Source organism: Natator depressus, chromosome 12 (genome assembly GCF_965152275.1).
Source record: "Natator depressus isolate rNatDep1 chromosome 12, rNatDep2.hap1, whole genome shotgun sequence".
Taxonomy (NCBI): Eukaryota; Metazoa; Chordata; order Testudines; family Cheloniidae; genus Natator; species Natator depressus.
In genome coordinates, this window is record NC_134245.1 from 43,428,297 (window position 1) to 43,450,299 (window position 22,003).

General features: G+C 47.9%; 1 protein-coding gene across 1 annotated transcript; it reads left to right on the plus strand.

Moving 5' to 3' along the window:
* The first annotated feature begins 15,051 nt into the window (after window positions 1-15,051).
* On the plus strand, window positions 15,052-16,206 carry CHST4 (carbohydrate sulfotransferase 4). Its single transcript, XM_074969230.1, has one exon. It carries the CDS (start codon window positions 15,052-15,054, stop codon window positions 16,204-16,206), a length of 1,155 nt encoding a protein of 384 aa, XP_074825331.1.
* Window positions 16,207-22,003: the final 5,797 nt, after the last annotated feature.

Below are 22,003 nucleotides of genomic sequence, written 5' to 3' on the forward strand. Positions count from 1 at the left end.
TCTTACATACAGTGCAACTCCTCCACCTTTTCTGCCCTGCCTGTCCTTCCTGAACAGCTTATATCCATCCATGACAGTACTCTAGTCATGTGAGTTATCCCACCAAGTCTCTGTTAGTAGCGGAGAGTCTCCATAGCCCATTTTAGCACCAGACATTTCTTTTCAACGATGGCGTACTTTTGTTCCCTGGGGAGGAGTTTGCGGCTGAGGTACAAGATCGGGTGTTCCTCCTCCCCTACCATCTGCGAAAGGATGGCTCCTAGCCCTACCTCTGAGGCATCTATTTGTAGGATGAATTCCTTCTCGAAGTCTGGGGCTATGAGTACTGGATGGCAGCAAAGGGCTGTCCTTAAATCTGCAAATGCTCCTTCTGCCATGTCAGTCCACTTTACTATCTCGGGGCCTTGAGCCTTTATCAAATCCGCCAATGGCCCTGCTCTTGTGGCGAAATGAGAGATGAATCTCCGATAGTATCCTACTATCCCTAGAAATGCTTTGACCTGATTTTTGCGGACTGGTCAAGGCCAACCTTGTATTGCCTCCACTTTGTTCCACTGGGGTTTCACCAAACCTCTCCCTACTACATACCCGAGGTATCTGGCCTCAGCTAGTCCTATCACACACTTGAGAGGGTTGGCAGTGAGGTCAGCCTTCTGCAGGGCGTCTAGCACTGCTTCTACTTTTCCTAGGTGCATTTCCCAGTCAGGGCTATGGATGACTATGTCGTCTAGATAGGCGGCGGCATACTTGGCATGGGGTCGCAGCAATTTGTCCATAAGTTGTTGGAATGATGCAGGGGCCCCATGGAGTCCGAAAGGGAGGACAGTGTATTGGAACAGGCCATTGGGTATAGAGAAATTACACAAAGTAAAACTATTTCCCCATGTTTATTCCCCCGCCCCCCGCCCGCTGTTCCTCAGACGTTCTTGTCAACTGCTGGAAATGGCCCACCTTGATTATCACTACAAAAGGTTCCGTCGTCCCCCACCCCACTCTCCTGCTGGTAATAGCTCACCTTACCTGATCACTCTCGTTACAGTGTGTATGGTAACACCCATTGTTTCATGTTCTCTGTGTATATAAATCTCCCCACTGTATTTTCCACTGAATGCATCCGATGAAGTGAGCTGTAGCTCACGAAAGCTTATGCTCAAATAAATTTGTTAGTCTCAAGTCCTCCTTTTCTTTTTGCGGATACAGACTAACACAGCTGCTACTCTGAAACCAGTCTTTTCCTTGGCATTCTCGGCCAGGGGAATTTGCCAATATCCTTTGGTCATGTCCAGAGTGGTTAGTATTGGGCCTTGCCTAACTGATCAACTAGCTCGTCAATGCGTGTGTCAGGGTTCCTTCCCCACTCTGAACTCTAGGGTACAGATGTGGGGACCCACATGAAAGACCCCCTAAGCTTATTCTTACCAGCTTAGGTTAAAAACTTCCCCAAGGTACAAACTTTGCCTTGTCCTTGAACAGTATGCTGCCACCCACCAAGCGTTTTAAACAAAGAACAGGGAAAGAGACCACTTGGAGATGTCTTCCCCCAAAATATCCCCCCAAGGCCTACACACCCCCTTTCCTGGGGAGGCTTGATAATAATATCCTAACCAATTTGTTACATAATCATCAAAGACCCAAACCCCTGAATCTTGGAACAATGGAAAAATCAGTCAGGTTCTTAGAAGAAGGATTTTATTAAAAAAAAAGAAAGGTAAAAATTATCTCTGTAAAATCAGGATGGAAAATACTTTACAGGGTATTCAGATTCAAAATACAGAGGATCCCGCTCTGGGCAAAACCTTAAAGTAACACAAAACAGAAATAAACCTCCCTCTTAACACAGAGAAAATTCACATAAAACAAAAGATAAATTAATCTGTCTTGCCTGGCTTACCTATATTGGTTGCAATATTGGAGACATGGATTAAGATGGGTTGGAGAAGATGGATTTCCGTCTGGCCTCTCTCAGTCCCAAGAGAGAACAACCAGGTAAACAAAGAGTACAAACAAAAGCCTTCCCCCCCCCCCCCCGCAAGATTTGAAAGTATTTTGTCCCCTTATTGGTCCTTTGGGTCAGATGCTAGCCAGGTTAGCTGAGCTTAACCTTTTACAGGTAACAGGATGTTGTCTCTGGCCAGGAGGGATTTTATAGCACTGTATACAGAAAGGTGGTTACCCTTCTCTTTATATTTGTGACACGCCCCCCAAATCACAGATAGGGTGAAACACTGGCTGTAATTTCTTCCTGGAGCTCTAGGAGAAAACAGAGTTAATAAGACACATGCATGTCTAAATATACTACTAACTGTATAAAGACTAACAATATTTCCCACATCTTAAGGACGATTTGGACCAGTTGATTCTGGGAAACTTTCACGGGAGAGTGCATCAGCCACTTTGTTAGAAGCTTCTGAGATGTGCTGGATGTCGAAATCAAAATCTTGGAGAGCTAAACTTCACCGAATAAGTTTTTTGTTATTTCCCTTGGTGGCATGAAGCCACTGTAGCGCAGCATGGTTGGTTTGCAGGTGAAACGCCGTCCCCAAACGTGTGGGCGTAGCTTTTCCAGAGCGTAGACAATAGCATAACATTCCTTTTCACTGACTGACCCGTGGCTTTCCCTCTCAGACAGCTTCTTGCTGAAAAACACGACAGGATGGAACTCTTGATTCGGTCCTTCCGGCATTCAGACTGCTCCCACACCACGCTCGGATGCATCTGTGGTTACTAGGAACGATTTGTCAAAGTCTGGGACCCTTAGCACAGGGTCAGACATGAGTGTCGCTTTAAGGTGGTTAAAGGCCTTCTGACACTCTTCAGTCCACTGAACTGCATTTGGCTGTTTCTTTTTGGTTAGGTCTGTCAGTGGGGGGCGATTTGGCTGTATTGCAGTACAAATCGCCTGTAATATCCGGCCAAGACTAAGAATGATTGGACCTATTTCTTTGACTTTGGGACAGGCCACTTTTGGATAGCATCCACTTTGGCCTGTAGGGGGTTGATAGTTCCTTGACCCACCTGGTATCCAAGGTAAGTCACTCTGTTGAGGCCTATTTGACACTTCTTAGCCTTAACAGTTAGTCCTGCCTCCTAAAATCCATTACAATCTACATACCACACAGACTATGCTGACAGGTTGTGCCACACACACTCAAAGAAACTGCAGAACCACCTGATCAACATCCTCTACAGCAAACAGGGAAAGATTAAGAATGAGCTCTCAAAAATGGATACTCTCATAAAAAACCAGCCTTCCACACAAACTTCCTCGTGGCTGGACTTTACTAAAACTAGAGAAGCCATTTACAACACACACTTTGCTTCTCTACAAAAGAAAAAGGACACTAAACTTTCTAAACTACTACATGCCACAAAGGGCCACAGCAATGGTTCCCTCAGCCCACCCTGCAATATTGTTAACCTATCCAACTATACTCTTAGCCCAGCAGAAGCAGCTGTCCTATCTCGGGGCCTCTCCTTCTGCCCCTCCACCCCCACGAACATGATACAGTTCTGTGGTGACCTAGAATCCTATTTTCGACGTCTCCGACTCAAGGAATATTTCCAAAATACCTCTGAACAACATACTAATCCACAGAGACCTCCCTACCAACACTACAAAAAGAAGGATTCTAGGTGGACTCCTCCTGAAGGTCGAGACAGCAGACTGGACTTCTACATAGAGTGCTTCCGCCGACGTGCACGGGCTGAAATTGTGGAAAAGCAGCATCACTTGCCCCACAACCTCAGCCGTGGAGAACACAATGCCATCCACAGCCTCAGAAACAACTCTGACATCATAATCAAAAAGGCTGACAAAGGAGGTGCTGTTGTCATCATGAATAGGTCGGAATATGAACAAGAGGCTGCTCGGCAGCTCTCCAACACCACTTTCTACAAGCCATTACCCTCTGATCCCACTGAGAGTTACCAAAAGAAACTACAGCATTTGCTCAAGAAACTCCCTGAAAAAGCACAAGATCAAATCTGCACAGACACACCCCTGGAACCCCGACCTGGGATATTCTATCTACTACCCAAGATCCATAAACCTGGAAATCCTGGGTGCCCCATCATCTCAGGCATTGGCACCCTGACAGCAGGATTGTCTGGCTATGTAGACTCACTCCTCAGGCCCTACACTACTAGCACTCCCAGCTACCTTCAAGACACCACTGACTTCCTGAGGAAACTACAATCCATCAGTGATCTTCCTGATAACACCCTCTTGGCCACTATGGATGTAGAAGCCCTCTACACCAACATTCCACACAAAGATGGATTACAAGCCGTCAAGAACACTATCCCCGATAATGTCACAGCAAACCTGGTGGCTGAACTTTGTGACTTTGTCCTTACCCATAACTATTTTACATTTGGGGACAATGTATACCTTCAAATCAGCGGCACTGCCATGGGTACCCGCATGGCCCCACAGTATACCAACATTTTTATGGCTGACTTAGAACAACGCTTCCTCAGCTCTCGTCCCCTAACGCCCCTACTCTACTTGTGCTATATTGATGACATCTTTATCATCTGGACCCATGGAAAAGAAGCCCTTGAGGAATTCCACCATGATTTCAACAATTTCCATCCCACCATCAACCTCAGCCTGGTCCAGTCCACACAAGAGATCCACTTCCCGGACACTACAGTGCTAATAAACGATGGTCACATCAACACCACCCTATACCGGAAACCTACTGACCGCTATTCCTACCTACATGCCTCCAGCTTTCACCCTGACCACACCACACGATCCATTGTCTACAGCCAAGCTCTGCGATACAACCGCATTTGCTCCAACCCCTCAGACAGAGACAAACACCTACAAGATCTCTATCAAGCATTCTTACAACTACAATACCCACCTGCTGAAGTGAAGAAACAGATTGATAGAGCCAGAAGAGTTCCCAGAAGTCACCTACTACAGGACAGGCCTAACAAAGAAAATAACAGAACGCCACTAGCTGTCACCTTCAGCCCCCAACTAAAACCCCTCCAACACATTATCAAGGATCTACAACCTATCCTGAAGGACGACCCAACACCATCACAAATCTTGGGAGACAGGCCAGTCCTTGCCTACAACCCCCAACCTGAAGCGAATACTCACCAGCAACCACATACCACACAACAGAACCAGTAACCCAGGAACTTATCCTTGCAACAAAGCCCGTTGCCAACTGTGTCCACATATCTATTCAGAGGACACCATTACAGGGCCTAATAACATCAGCCACACTATCATAGGCTCGTTCACCTGCACATCTGCCAATGTGATATATGCCTTCATGTGCCAGCAATGTCCCTTTGCCATGTATATTGGTCAAACTGGACAGTCTCTACGTAAAAGAATAAATGGACACAAATCAGATGTCAAGAATTATAACGTTCATAAACCAGTTGGAGAACACTTCAATCTCTCTGGTCACGCGATTACAGACATGAAAGTTGCGATATTACAACAGAAAAACTTCAGAAACAGACTCCAAAGAGAGATTGCTGAATTGGAATTAATTTGCAAATTGGATACAATTAACTTAGGCTTGAATAGAGACTGGGAATGGTTGATTCATTATAAAAAGTAACGTATTTCCCTTGTTTATTCCTTCCCCCCCCCTCCACTGTTCCTCAGACGTTCTTGTTAAACCCTGGATTTGTGCTGGAAATGGCCCACCTTGATTATCATACACATTGTAAGGAGTGTGATCACTTTAGATAAGCTATTACCAACAGGAGAGTGGGGTGGGGGGAGAGAAAACCTTTTGTAGTGATAAACAACCATTTTTTCATGGTCTGTGTGTATAAAAACATCTTCTGTATTTTCCACGGTATGCATCCGATGAAGTGAGCTGTAGCTCACGAAAACTTATGCTCAAATAAATTGGTTAGTCTCTAAGGTGCCACAAGTACTCCTTTTCTTTTTGCGAATACAGACTAACACGGCTGTTACTCTGAAACCTGTTGAAGACTTTTTGTAGATGTTCCAGGTGTTCTGCCCAGGAATCCGAAATATGGCCACATTATCAAGGTAGGTGACTGCATATTCTCCCAATCCCTCTAGGAGACCATCTACAAGTCTTTGGAAGGTGGCAGGTGCATTCCGCAGCCCAAAAGGGAGCACATTCAATTCATACAGCCCAGCATGTGTGATGAAGGCTGACCTTTCCTTCGCGGATTTATCTAGCAGTACCTGCCAGTACCCCTTGGTTAAGTTCAAGGTAGAGATGAACTGGGCCCATCCCAGCTTCTCCAAAAATTCATCTGTGCGTGGCATTGGATAGTTGTCTGGGCGAGTTACAGCATTTAGCTTACGGTAGTCCATGCAAAAACGTATCTCCCCATCTGGTTTGGGAACTAGAACCACTGGAGATGCCCATGCACTGCAGGAGGGGCGGATTAAGCCCATCTGTAGCGTATCCCGGATCTCCCATTCTATAGCAGTTTTAGCTTGAGGAGACACCCAGTAAGGTTGGACTTTAATTGGGTGAGCATTACATGTGTCAATGGAGTGGTATGCCCGTTCAGTCAGTCCTGGGGTGGCTGAGAATGCTGGCAGGTAGCTAGTGCACAGCTCCTTGATCTGCTGTCACTGCATATGCCCAAGGGTCATGGAGAGGTTCACCTCTTCCATGCCACCATCACTTTTCCCTTTGTAGTAGACACCTTCAGGCCACTCAGCGTCATCTCCTCCCTGGGCTGTAAACTGACAAACCTTTAATTCTCTAGAATAAAAGGGCTTTAGAGAATTAATATGGTACACCTTAGGTTTTCGGTTTGAAGTGGGGAATGCTATGAGATAATTAACAGCTCCCAGGCACTCTTGGACCATGAATGGCCCTTCCCACGACGCTTCCATTTTATGGGCCTGGAGCGTCTTTAAGACCATGACCTGGTCCCCTACTTTGAAGGAACGCTCTCTGGCATGTTTATCATACCAGGCTTTTTGCTCTTTTTAAGCATCTTTTAGGTTTTCTTTAGCAAGGGCTAGAGAGGTTTGGAGGGTGTTTTGTAGGTTGGTTACAAAGTCCAGGATTTTAGTTCCTGGAGAAGGTGTAAATCCCTCCCATTGCTGCTTCACCAACTGTAAGGGCCCCTTAATCTCGCAGCCATATACAAGTTCAAATGGTGAAAACCCTAAACTTGGATGTGGTACAGCTCTGTAGGCAAAGCGCAACTGCTGCAACACTAGGTCCCAATCATTGGAGTGCTCATTTATATATCATGGCCCCCAAAGTTCCATTAAACTTCTCCACCATGCCATTTGTTTGATGGTGGTAAGGAGTGGCAACCAAGTGATTTACCCTATGAGCTTCCCAAAGGCTTTCCATAGTTCCTGCCAGGAAATTAGTTCCTGCATCTGTGAGGATGTCGGAGGGCCAACCTACCCTGGCAAAAATGTCTGCTAGTGCCTGGCACACACTTTTAGCCCTGGTGGTGCTTAGAGCTACTGCTTCCGGCCATCGGGTGGCAAAATCCATGAAAGTCAGTATGTACTGCTTTCCTCTGGGTGTCTTTTTCGGAAAAGGACCCAGAATATCCACAGCTACTCACTGAAATGGAACCTCAATGATGGGGAGTGGCTGGAGAGGGGCTTTGACCCGGTCTTGGGGTTGTGGGAAGTGGCAGCCGGTACGTCCCTCCACCTGTGCCACTTCCCGCAGCCCCCATTGGCCTGCAGCGGTAAACCACGGCCAGTGGGAGCTGCGATCGGCCAAACCTGCAGACGCAGCAGGTAAACAAACTGGCCAGTCCCGCCAGGGGCTTTCCCTGAACAAGTGGCGTCCCAAGTTTGGGAAACACTGCACTAGGGAAATGTGGTCTAGATGAAATTACTCTAAGGTGAGTGGACCATTTGTTGAAAGACTGTGCCACTGGTTGAAAGACCGTACTCAAAGAGTAGTTCTCAATGGTTTGCAGTCAAACTAGAAGGGTGTCTCTCGTGGGGTCCCACAGGGACCACTCCTGGGTTTGGTACCATTCAATATTTTCATTAATGACTTACATAATGGAGTGAAGAATATGCTTATAACATTTGAAGATGGCACCAAGCTGGGAGGGGTTGCAAGATCTATGGAGGACAGGATTAGAATTCAAAACAACCTTGACAAATTAAAGAATTAGTCTGAATTCAACAAGATGAAATTCATAGAATCATAGAATATCAGGGTTGGAAGGGATCTCAGGAGGTCATCTAGTCCAACGCCCTGCTCAAAGCAGGACCAGTCCCCAACTAAAACATCCCAGCCAGGACTTTGTCAAGCCTGACCTTAAAAACTTCTAAGGAAGGAGATTCCACCACCTCCCTAGGTAACGCATTCCAGTGTTTCACCACCCTCCTAGTGAAAAAGTTTTTCCTAATATCCAACGTAAACCTCTCCCACTGTATCTTGAGACCATTACTCCTCGTTCTGTCATCTGCTATCACTGAGAACAGCCTAGATCCATCCTCTTTGGAACCCCCTTTCAGGTAGTTGAAAGCAGCTATCAAATCCCCCCTCATTCTTCTCTTCCGCAGACTAAACAATCCCAGTTCCCTCAGCCTCTCCTCATAAGTCATGTGTTCCAGTCCCCTAATAATTTTTGTTGCCCTCCGCTGGACTCTTTCCAATTTTTCCACATCCTTCTTGTAGTGTGGGGCCCAAAACTGGACACAGTACTCCAGACGGGGCCTCACCAATGTCGAATAGAGGGGAACGATCACGTCCCTCGATCTGCTGGCAATGCCCCTACCTATACACCCTAAAAAGCCATTGGCCTTCTTGGCAACAATGGCACACTGTTGACTCATATCCAGCTTCTCGTTCACTGTAACCCCTAGGTCCTTTTCTGCAGAACTGCTGCCTAGCCATTCGGTCCCTAGTCTGTAGCAGTGCATGGGATTCTTCCGTCTTAAGTGCAGGACTCTGCACTTGTCCTTGTTGAACCTTTTAATAAAGGTAGACAGCAATTCTAAGTCAAGGAGATTTTTCTCCTGGAAGCATGGCATCTTGTCTTAGTGTCTCCTTCAGAAAGACTAAATCTAGGACTCTCCTCCCCAGCACCTCATTCACTATTGCTCAGTTCCCAGCCCCTGGGAAAACAGACAGGCCATGCAAGGCACCAGTTAATGGACTGGTAATGTGGACAACGGACTACCGTACCAGAACACGGCCAAGACTGCAAACTATTTTCCCATTTATCTGCGGTGTGGGTCTTGCCTACATGCTCAGGGTCTAACTGATCACCATATTTGGGGTCAGGAAGGAATTTTCCTCCAGGTCTGGCCATTCTTATGTTCTGACTGCTAGGTGCTGAGAGCCCACCCTGCCAGCAGAAAACAGTGGGAGCAGCTTGTGCTCAGCTGCTCTGATAGGGCTGCCAACCCCCCAGGATTGTCCTGGAGTCTTCAGGAATTAAAGATTAATCTTTAATTAAAGATAATGTCATGTGATGAAACCTCCAGGAATTCATCCAACCAAAGCTGGCAACCCTGTGCTCTGACCATCAGGCCTGGTGTATGAGGCATCCGTGCTAAGGCTGTGTGAGGGGCTGACCTGCAAGCCAGCCCTTTGGCACCTTTCCCATCAACATTTATTGTTGGAGGTATATTTTATAAACTTTTTCACCTACTTTTCAATTCCTGAGCTCACAATTGGGGAAAGCCTGCTAGGCCCCAAGTGTTATAACAGGTCCATTATAGCTGTTCACCACCCAAAAAACCCACCCAAAGAGTTAAAAATCCAGCCCCCTTCCCAAAAGGTGGCACTAACATGCTGTATGTAAACCCTGGCTCTGCATGTGCTGAATCCCTTTGTCCCGCCCCGTGTCTACCTTGTCTGCTTAGTCCATGTCTGTAAGGGGCAGGGGCAGTCTCTTGCTATGTGTTTGTGCAGCACCAATTGGCCCCGGGCACTACCATACCACAAATTATCACTAATAATGGCACATGAGACGCTGTCATCACTGGAATTATCCAGCATGTGTGAGGCTTTGAAGCTAGCATGATGCTCAGTGCATGTGAGGCTCAGCCGAGACTGTGAACCCCAAACAATTAGACAATGTTTGTACAGCACTAAAAATGTTAAACACCCAATTGTAATACTCAGCCCTTCTAATTATAGTGTAAGAAGAGCCCAGAGCAGGAAAGAGGCCTGGGCTGTGGGGGATGGAGGCCTGTGATCCAGTAAGAGGTAAATAAACCAAAACAATTTACATAATATTGGGCATCAAGACAGTGAAATGGAGGTGCCAGAAGGGTGAGGGCCAGGCCCTTTCCCCAGCCTGACTAAGGGGTTTGAGTGAGTCAGTCTGGAGCATGCCTTCACCTCTGAAAGCGGGGCGGCGGGGGGGCAGGGGCTAGGGCTGCCTGGTCCCTGTGAGCTGTGGCTGGAACTGCCACGATGCTGAATGCAGAAATATTGACTGTGTTTTTTTAGTCCAAAAGCTGAGTCCAAATGGCACAGCAGGCAGGCAGCCTGGATTCTGTTCTCAGTCCCCCTCTGCCTCCAGCACAAACAGGGTACATCTACACCACAAATTAAAGTGTAACAGTAGCATGGCTAGTCATACCCATGCTCGCGTTCCTCTAGCTAGCATGGGTAACAACAATAGTGAAGGTGTAACTGCAAGGACTTAAGTATGGGCTAACTGCCCCAGCAGAAGCCTGCCGGTACCCTGGGTATGTACTTGGGTTGCTAGCCACACTTAAGCCTGTGCTGTCATGTCTTCACTACCGTTCATGCTAGCTAGATTAAAGATAGCAGGGGTAGGCCTACCCAGGTGCCAATCACATCTTAATTTGCAATTTAGACGCATTCTAAGTCCTTCAGAAGAGAGGGAAGTGGCAGGCCTCTCCAGGCAGGTAAGGAGCACAGAAGTGCTGTTGTTGTCTTCAGTGCCCAGCCACAATGTGATGGGAAGTTAAGAACAACCCTCGGACTCTTAAATCAGGGCCCTTCCCCCTCTGACTGCTGTGGAGGAACACTGTGCTTCTGATGGACATGATGCCGACAATCGGCAGATTATTATTTAGTTGGGCTTGGAAACTGAAAAGCAGTTACTTGGCAAGAACAACACACTTTTATTGAAATGTAATTGGGGCCCGGTGCCAGCTTGGCTCCTGCAGAAGGAACTGTGCTCGTCACATCATGGGTGTGAGTCCTGTTCCAGAAGGAGCTCAAAAGGAGAAAATGCAGCCTCTTTGCAGCCCCATACCCTGAGATCAGTGCTAAACACAGTTGCATAATATATAATAAGGAAAAAATGTGCAAGATGCAAAGAGCTCTGTATTGTGAATTATTTACACCTGCGGAGAAGTGGCAGGTGGGGCTCTGGGCTCATGTACTTGCCTGTCAATCAGTGTTTAAGCCAAGGATGCATGGGAAATACCTTCCAGCTTTGGACAAATTATTCTCCCCTCACTGTGTTTCCTGCAAAATCAAATCCTGCATAGATGCAGGAGTGCACACTTTCACCAGTGTCACTGGGGCCCTCCAAACTCTGGTCACTTCAACCAGCTAGCAAGTTAGTGCTAGAGTCAGTGCTCGAAAGCAGGGGACAGCTCTAGGGCAGTGCCCAAGCACATGGTCAGTCTAACTTAGCTGGAGAGCTGAATGGTGCAAACACCTGTCAGCAGAGCCCATAGCCATACCAGTTCTTTGTCCAAGAGTGAGGGTAATTAACCATTGGAACAACTTACCGAGGGTTGTGGTGGTTTCTCAATCACTGAGCATTTTTAAATCAAGACTGGGTATTCTTCTAAGAGATTTGCAGGAATTATCCTGGGGCATGACTCTGGCCAATGTTACACAGCAAGTCAGACTGGATGATCACAGTGCTCCCTTCTGGCCTTGGAATCTCTGAACCTAAGCAGAATTGTCAGATCAGTATCTGATGGGAGACCTCTAGGAAAATCTAAGGTGCTGCATGGAGCATGTGGGTGACTCAGTAAGGGGTGCTCTCCACACTAAGCCATCATGACACCAATGCCCCACTGTGGCAGTAGAGGGTATTGTGCTGCAGGGAGCACGTGGGTGGCTCAGAAGGATGCATTGTCCCCTCCCAGTCAGTTCTGGCACAGATGTTGCAATGTGGACTTAGTGGGTACTGGGCTGCAGGTGGCTCAGAGGGGTAGTAGAGAGACAAGCTGGGTGAAGTAATACCTTTTACTGGAACAACTTCTGCTTCAACATAGAGCTCTTCTCTGCGCAGGCTTACCTTGGGCAGCTCCCAGTCAGCAGCACAGCGAGGGTGCAGAGGCAGGCTTCCTGCCTGTCCTGACACCGCAGACTACACTGTGCCCCGGAAGCGGCCAGCAGCAGGTCCGGCTCCACGCAGCTCTCACCCACACGTACCGCCTCCCCCAGCTTCTATTGGCCGGGAACCGGCCAATGGAGGTGCGGAGCCAGTGCTTGGGGCGAAAGCAGCGCGCGGAGCCCCCTGGCCCCCCGCCTAGGAGCCAGACCTGCTGCTGACTGCTTCCAGGGCACAGCATGGTGTCAGAACAGGTAGGGACTAGCCTGCCTTAGCCGGGCAGCACCGCCGATGGGACTTCTAACGGCCCCGTCGGCGGTGCTGACCAGAGGTGCCGTGACCCAGTGCCTTCCATTCTGCAACCCAGTACTGGGTCGCAACCCACAGTTTGAAAACCACTCTCCTAAGACATGCTAGCTTGTTCATCACATCTTATATGCTGCCATCTAAGGCTCTGAAAGAGGGACCTGTGCAGGCTGTTATATTGTCTATCGCACTAACAGAAAGGAACTGCGTCACTCTCAGGACTTGTCGGCACAACAAAGCTGCACCGGTTTAACCTCTGCTGTGACTTTTGAACCAACTTAGTTAAATGGGTGCATAAGGCTGTGTGGATGCTCATAGTTCCGTTTAGCTAAAGTTGATTCCTTCTTGAGTTTTGCTAAATGAAACGAGCCTGCTTTACGCTTAACTACAAGTGTCCACACAGCCCTGTACACTGGTTTAACTAAACTGGTTTTAAGTCACCCCTTAGGGTTCCCCTTTCTCATGTAAACAAGGCCTCATTTTAGGGTGCAGCTTTGGGTGTGCCAGGTCCTTCTCAAGTGAGCACATTCATTTGACTGCCCCTGCTCCACTTGGGAGAGCTCTGCCTAGCAGCTGGGGCAGCCTGTTCCTGAGGACAGCCATTTCAAGGTAGGAGCTGATTATGAAGAGTTCCTGCCTTCCTCTTTCCCCAGATCAGGTGGGGAGAGGAAACCTGTGGTGGGATCGTACCAGCTCCTCTGTAAGCTCAGCAGCTAGGGTAGTGTGTGCCATCTGGCAAAGGTGCCAGATTACCAGTGAGAATGGGCCTGTCGCTCGGGGTGCAGGAAGGGGTACCACTGTTGCTCAGGGTAGGGGGACTAGCTGTGGGCTGACCCCCGTCACTCAGGATAGGGGGGTTAATTGAGGGACTGACCTCATGGCTAGCGAGCAGCAGAAGGGGTGACGCTTATCACTCAAGGCAGGGAGATGGGCAGGAGCTGACCCTGTCGCTCAGTTTTATGCGGAAGCGACAGCAGTGGTGGCGACCCCATCCCCAAGCTGTCCTTGTTTATACATAAAGAGCATTTGATACTTTACAGCGTGCTTTCTCATTAAAATGAAGGAAGCAGCTGGCAAGAGCTGGAGATGATTTTCTGTTGCTGAGCCTCAGATCTTGCCCGTGACCCTGAGGCACAATAAACCATTCACAGCAGCCTGACCCCTTGCCACTGGGGAGCTAGTCCCCGCCTCATCCCTTGCCTCCTGCGCTGGGAACAGGCCAGGCAAACCCTGCTCCTCCTAGCCCAGGGGCAGCTCTGGCATCGCCCGCTAGGCCTTGGCAGTCAGTCAGGTGGCTGGTGTCAGCCTCTGTTTGGGAGGGCTGCTGCCGCCAACAGTTTGGCCTGGAGCAAATGGCATCCCTGAATTGCCTCCCCGCAGGTCGGGAGCACAGGAAACTGATTGTCTCTTTTAAGGCTCCAAATTTCAGGGACAAGCTGTTTAAAAATGGGACATTTGGGCACTTTACAGACATGCCTGTGAGGCTGTACGTGGAAGCATGTGCCAGGGGCTTGAGCACAGGATGGGGGTCAGAAAGTCATGGTGCAGATACCAGTGCATAAGGGAGGCTCTGAGAAGGTCATGTGTCAGCCCCATGCCTCAGTTTCTCTATTTGTAAACTTAGAATAATGCTAGATCCGTGTCTCCCAGAGGACTGTGAGAAGTAGTTATTTATTTGCAGTTATAGTTAGCTGGGCTCTCTCACCTGTTTGTTGCATCCACCTGCTATCTCTCAGCTTCCACTTGGATTGTAATCTCTTCAAAGCAGGGATTGTTGTCTTGTTCTCTGTGTCTACAATACCTTCCTTCATTAGATCACACAGACCAACTGGGGTCTCTAGGCCATACTGCAATAATAACAACCATCAAGTCAGCATAATTAAAAACAGAACTCTGATTTTTAAACATACCAGGGGGCACTAGCCAGGAGCCTCCCAGTTCCAGCTGTGATGCAGCTGCTTTGCACCATGCAGCTGTCTGAGCCTCACCAAAGGCTTCCTTTCATTCCAGGCTTCTCTCTCTCCCACCAGCTTGGAAATTCAATCCAGGGCAAGGCTGAAAAAACGGACAAGTCCCCATCAAGGGAAATACTTTGGCTCCTCAGGGGCTGTATAAATCCCTTCTTGAGAAGGAAAAGAGAAAAAAAAATGTGATTTTTCTTTCTCCTGAGGAGGGTTAGGAGCAAGGACGCTGTAGTGACTTACAGCACAGAAACAGCAGACCTAGGTGGGCATATATAGCATTCAATCCCACTCTCTCCTAGTGTGTAGGCTCACAAACAGGCCCACAGCCCCTTTTATCTGCTTTCACCAGAGACCATTCAAATTTATTACCAGAATGTCATTGCTGGCAAGGCAGCGCTCTGCTTCCCCAGAACAGGGGTGCTGTGGTTTTCTCTGAGGCCCAGTCCTGGGTGTTCTGGCTTCCCACGATGTTTGTTAACCCAACAATCTGAATGCACTCACTCTCTCTCTCTCTCTCTCGCCCCTCCTTAGGCTCTCAGCCACCATGCTGAAGTCAAACAAGACAATAGTGATAGTGGTCCTGGCAGTTCAGTCCATTGTTTTCATGTGCTTCCTCGCTCAGCTTCGCAGCAGCTATTCCCCGCAGGAAGAGAAACCAGCTCAGGTGCACATTCTCATTCTCTCCTCCTGGAGGTCAGGATCTTCCTTCACTGGCCAGCTCTTCAGCCAGCACCCTGATGTCTTCTACCTGATGGAGCCTGCCTGGCACGTGTGGACAGCCATGTACCAGAACAGGGCCAAAACCTTACAGATGGCAGCACGTGACCTCATCAGGTCTGTCTTTCTGTGCGACATGTCTGTGTTTGATGCCTACATGTCTACGCTGAGGAATAAATCTGATTTATTTCAGTGGGAGACCAGCCGGGCTCTGTGCTCCCCCCCTGCATGTGACCTCTTCCAGCGCAACCACATCATTTCCAAAACCGCCTGCAAGACCCTCTGCAGCAGGTATCCATTCAGCAAGGTGGAGGAGGCTTGCAAGACCTATAGCCACACAGTCCTCAAGGAGGTCCGATTCTTTGATCTGACGGCTCTCTATTCCCTTCTCACTGACCCCTCCCTGAATCTCAAAATCATTCACTTGGTTCGCGACCCCAGGGCTGTGTTCCACTCTCGTGAGAAAACAGTGGCTGCTCTGATGCGCGACAGTAACATTGTGGTGGGGCCCCAGAAGAACCAAGGGGAGAGTGGGCCATACAATGTGATGCAAGAAATCTGTAAAAGTCACATCCGTATTTATACTGAAGGCAGCCAGGCCCTTCCCAGCTTCCTCAAAGGCCGCTACATGCTGGTGCGCTACGAAGATATTGTCAACGATCCCCTGGCGAAGGCTGAACAGTTGTACAAGTTTGCAGAGCTCCACTTCACACCCAAACTTCAGGTGTGGGTGTACAACATTACTCATGGGAAAGGCCTGGGGATGCAGGCCTTTGACATCAGCTCCAGAGATGCAGTGAATGTGTCCCAGGCCTGGAGGAAGAACCTGCCTTTCCAGAAAATAGAAAAGTTGCAAAATGTGTGCAAGGATGCCATGGACCTGTTGGGTTATCGACTACTTATGTCCAAGGAAGAACAGAAAGATATGGCACTGAACCTGTTATTTACTCAGGGCCCTCCGTCCAGTGACACAGGGAGCTGAATGCAGAAAATTTGGCTCCTGTTTGTCAGCTGAAGGCTGCAGAATTCAGAACTGTGTGCACAAGTGAAAGTGTGTGTGTGCACGCATGTGTCCAGCGTGATAATAGCACCTGAAACAGAGCACAGTTGGAGGCAGTGAGATCACTGCTAACTTTCTTCCCTGCTTAACTCTGCTGTGCAATCTCCACACTAAAAATACATTAAAGCAATAAATAAATGACATTAGGTTCGAAGCATCCTTCAAGGCCCAGCAGCAAAGCAAGCCTTGTTTTTTCTGAAAAAGTCTACAGTTTAGGAGGGACAGTAAGAGGAGAAAATGCAGCTGAGAGGGAACAGAACATCCAACGAACAGGACCCAAAAGAATCAGAAACCTCCCAGAAGGCCAATTTAATTAAACACCAAGAAAACTACAATTAGCAGGTGTATTCCTGGAGACCAGGAGGCACAGTGAGTGTACAGGTAGGGACTTATGTGTCTGACAAATTCCATGAAGGAGTAAATGTTGCCACAGGAGAAAGGGATTTGGTTAGAATTGAGTTTCTGGGTAGCTCCTTTTCTGAGAGTACTGAGCTTTCTTGTCCAGCTTTCTTTTTCTCCACTTCTGTGCCTGAGCATCCACCACTGGTTAACAGTGTTGGAAAGTATTGTGTTTGTTTACTGTATAACACCAGTGTGGAGCAGGGGACAAGAACAGCCATGGCTGAACCAGTAAAAGGGAAATCAGTTCTCTCTGGGTTTGAATAGTCGGATCCATTTCTGGGAATATGTAAACCCACTTGTCCTAGTAAAATAATAATCTTCTGATCTTCAGAATAATAATTTCTTCCCCAAGAGATCTCAAAGACAATGTCCAAGACTGAGACTCCAGCCCTGTATGATCAGTTATAGCCAAAGAAATTAAATACAAAAAAGTGTATTAACACAATGTTAAGGCTGAGAATTTAAACACATGAGAATATTCAAAAGGTGCTCAGATTACACAGCACTAAGCATGGTGAAAAACTGGAATGGAATAGTTACGTTTCCTGCTGCTTGTCCATAGTTACAGATGTTGTAGAACAGGTATAGCTTGTGCTGGATTTATTTCCTGCAGCAGAGGCTGGATGGAGCTGTGGGAACACTTTAGGGCAGAGGCAGAGGGAGAAGAGAAGGGCTGCCAGTGCTCATGGCAGTGGAGGGTAAAAGGATAGTGTAGAACAGGCAACTTCCCCTTTTAGCTTATTTATGTGCCGGGGCGATTTCCAGGTCTACACCGTGTTAAAGTTGCATTACAGGCTGGGGCAATTTCCAGGTCTACACTGCATTAAAGTTGCATTTAACAGAATAAGCTGTTCTCCAGAATCCAAAAAATGGGAAATTGGGCAGCAACCTTTACAACTGAATTTTGTAATGTTTGTGAATTTAAATCCTCTCTCTTTATGGTGAAGTAGAAGTATTCTGTAGTTATTGTATGTTATCTTGTGAAGCACTCTGGGATGAAAGGTGCTATGTAAATCCCAGAGTTTATACATTTTTACCTAGGGATCTAGTGGATTATCCAGAACTTGAAGTTTTTAAATCAAACTTATTGTCTTTTTAGAAGAGATGCTCTAGCTCAATCATAAATTATGGGCTTGTTGCAGGAATCACTTGATGAAATTCTCTGTCCTGTATTATGCAGGAGAGCAGGCTGGATGGCCACAATGCTCCCTTCTGGCCTTAAACAGCTCGGAATCCTTGCAAATATTAAGAGTCCAGGAACAGGTTTAAAACTCAGGTAACCCAAGTATCCTCGGTACGCTCAGTTAGTTTTCATATCATTGTCAAACTACATGTAATCAGGGAATGGTCCTGCTGTTGTGAGGAATTTGCCTGGCTTCTATACTGCCCCAGGTGGAATTGGAGGTGACAGGGTCTGAGTCTGCACCTCAACAATATTTACCGGATACCTGCTTGAGCTCAAGAACTCCTCTTCCTTGCTGCCATCTGACAGAGACCTCGTAACCCCGATAAGGCTGGGGCCAGGATCACTGGGGGCTTAACCCCCAGTCTCATTATGGGTTTCTCAGGACCGGGCCTAGGGTCTCCCTACTGTGGGGTACTCTCTCCTCCCTGGCCACTTCCCTGATCCAGTGATCATTGCATTGAGTTTAAACCACGTACAATTTATTAACCTGCAACTGTAAACCAATCAGGGAAAAATGGAGACGGTGAAATGATCCAGAAACTAACACAATGGGCATAGGGATACCATAAACTACACTCTCGGGGGCTAGTCACAGCCTATTCCTACACATCCCAAGTCCTGGCTGCACTGTGGTGACACCATAGGTCAGACACCTGCCCTGGGGTGCAGGTGGGGGCTGGGATGCACGCTCTCAGGCTCCAGGTGGCAGGATGCTTCTCCCCAGTATCAGCCCTCCCATTGGGGTCGTGGTCCCTACTCCCAGTCTGGCCTTCAAGTCCCTCTTGTCTGGCGCCATCTCCCTCCACTGAGCCCACTGCTCAGGGCCCCCGTCACTTTCCCTAGGTGTTCACTGTGCTCAGCTCCAGTTTGCTTGTGGCATGGCCAGCTCTCTGCTGTAGCTCAGCCCTGGCTCCCCAGTGGTGGAGCTGGTCAGTGCTGCCGCAGCTCTGGCTCCCCTGGCTTTGTCCTGGCAGCCCCGGCTCACACCTGCCAGTCCTGTCAACCCCAGCTGATTTGGAGTGCTGGCCTCTCTGCACTGGCCTACGGACCTGTCAGTCTCAGGATCCTGACTCCTCTTCAGTCCTTCCCCTTTCTCCTAGCACTGGGAGAGTGCCAACCGAAAGATGCATTCAGTCATCTTCCCTCCAGATTAGCCTTACGGGGCCCAAATGCAGTGTTGCTAACTCTTGTGATTCTATTGCAAGTCTTCTGATGTTTGGTGAAGAAGAATCTGAAAACATGACCCCCAAGTGCATCCTTCAGTCTCAGAAATCAAAAGGCAAATAATAAGCCCTCAAAATGTACTATTATGGTGCTGTAGTAGCACCTGCTACAAATTTCTATTCATCTTAAGAATGTATAACGTGTTTCATTTTATAGGGGTAGTTCTTTTTTGGGCCCCTTTTGCAGGAAATCTGAAATGCTCAGGGCTGTGCTCTACGTTGCTCCTTCTGCTGCTGATTCAGACTATCAGTTATACAAAGCACTGTTTGTTAATAGAGCGTATTTTAGAATAAATACTTCCACTGCTGTCTAGAAAACAGTGTGTCACCCACTGGGAAAGTGTGTGTGAAGTCATTCTCTAGTTGATGGTCCACAAAGAGGCAATTACTCCAGGAGGTAAAGCAGAAGGGGTCTGACCTGGGAATCTGACATTCAATGTTCAAATGCTTCCGCTGATCTGCATGGGAGATATTCTGATTACGTGTGATTCACACAGTCGGAAGAAAACTGGGATAATCAATAAATTATGGTGTGAAACATCAAAAGAATACAGGTGTCTCATAGAATCATAGAATCACAGAGTTGGAAGGGACCTCTGGAGGTCATCTAGTCCAATCCCCTGCCCAGAGCAGGACCAATCCCCAACTAAATCATCCCAGCCAGGGCTTTGTCAAGCCTGACCTTAAAAACTTCTAAGGAAGGGGATTCCACCACCTCCCTAGGTAATGCATTCCAGTGCTTCACCACCCTCCTAGTGAAAAAGTTTTTCCTAATATCCAACCCAAATCTCCCCCACTGCAACTTGAGACCATTACTCCTTGTCCTGTCATCTGCTATCACTGAGAATAGTCTAGATCCATCCTCTTTGGATCCACCTTTCAGGTAGTTAAAAGCAGCTATCAAATCCCCCCTCATTCTTCTCTTCCGTAGACTAAACAATCCCAGTTCCCTCAGCCTCTCCTCATAAGTCATGTGTTCCAGACCCCTAATCATTTTTGTTGCCCTTTGCTGGATTCTCACCAATTTTTCCACATCCTTCTTGTAGTGTGGGGCCCAAACTGGACACAGTACTCCAGGGCCTCACCAATGTCGAATAGAGGGGAACGATCACGTCCCTCGATCTGCTGGCAATGCCCCTACTTATACACCCCAAAATGCCATTGGCCTTTCCGGCAACAAGGGTACACTGTTGACTCATATCCAGCTTCTCGTCCACTGTCACCCCTAGGTCCTTCTCTGCAGAACTGCTGCCTAGCCATTCAGTCCCTAGTCTGTAGCGGTGCATTGGATTCTTCCGTCCTAAGTGCAGTCTTACATTTAAGACTAAGTCTCACATTTCAGTCACATGTCTGGGTTGCAGGTGTCACAGATGAATAGGTTTGAAGGTTTATGAGCGTGATATTTCACACTAGTAGGCCAGACAAACACAGTAGTTAGACACGCTAGAGGAGTGCAGCCACTCCTGGCTGTATCAGGTTCCAAAAGTCCATGAGAGGCTACATTCTTGGGCTGGCAGGGGGCTGGACTTCTGCCATGTGTACTGATATCTACACTCCTAGTGGGAGAGTGTCCAGTCTCTGTGCTGGGTTGACATGGAAAGAGTTAACCTTGTCCTAGGAAGGGCCACAGCTGTTTGCAGTGATTGCAAAGACTCTCAGGAGAAGGTGGAGAGAGGTAGGAAAAAGAGAAAGAGGTAATAAGGTCAGAGAAAGGAGGGGTGTAATGGGAAGAACTTGCAAGGCTCTCCAAAGGGACCAAACCCTGGGAAGGGCTATGAGAACTATTGACCTATTGCCTCGAGGGGTGGAGGACTAAACCCCGCCACAAAGGGGAGAACAGGTGGGCCCCGAGAAGTGCAGGAAGACCATTGAGGCTGTGATAGCAGATGACAGGCTTTACGTTAATGGATTCTTTTGGACATTTTATTCTGGAAGACTTGGAGGCTAAACCTCATCTAGTCTCCCACCTAGCTGGAAGAAAATTGCCACCCACAGAGGAAACTGAGGCACAACTGCACTTGGTGGTAAGACTGCCTTCCCACACAGGGATAAAGTGTTATAGACACAGACTGGAGTGAGCCATATCGCAGCATCTCACATCCTTCAGGGATTGGTACAGCCTGCAGTGGGTTCAGCAGCACAGGTTCTCTCTTGCTTCCCAGACACATGCAGCTCCCCTTTTCTCTTCCTGAGCCCCTGTGGGGCTACTCACATGAGCTAACCATGCCTGTATAACAAAAGCTACATTTAGTGACAGTTAAGGCTGCTTCATGACCCACTCAAAACCTTAACAGTGTGGAAACAAAAAGTTGGCTTCATTACTTGCCACCTTCACATACATTGCCTACGATGCTTTGGATAAAATGCTCCAAAAGGCTTTTCCTTCCATCTCCAATATATACTGAAGAGCATCATACACCTCTACTTGGGCTTTCACACAAAACCACAATGATGATCTCATGTGTTCGTATATCAACAGCTCAGCACATCTGACTGTCACACACTCTCCATGCACTTGGGACATTATTCTACCTTTATCAGTGCTAAAGTCCCTTTGAGATGACCACTTCCTTTAAAGATATTGTGGTGGGTGGGAGGAGGATGGGTGCTGATTCACTCTTAACTGTCACTAAGAAGTCACCTACTACAGGACAGGCCCAACAAAGAAAATAACAGAACGCCACTAGCCGTCACCTTCAGCCCCCCAACTAAAACCTCTCCAACGCATCATCAAGGATCTACAACCTATCCTGAAGGACGACCCATCACTCTCACAGATCTTGGGAGACAGGCCAGTCCTTGCCTACAGACAGCCCCCCAACCTGAAGCAAATACTCACCAGCAACCACACAACAGAACCACTAACCCAGGAACAAGAAAAGGAGTACTTGTGGCACCTTAGAGACGA

Coding starts and splice junctions, on each gene's coding strand:
- CHST4 (XM_074969230.1), top strand. CDS start 15,052: ATGCTGAAGTCAAACAAGACAATAGTGATAGTGGTCCTGGCAGTTCAG.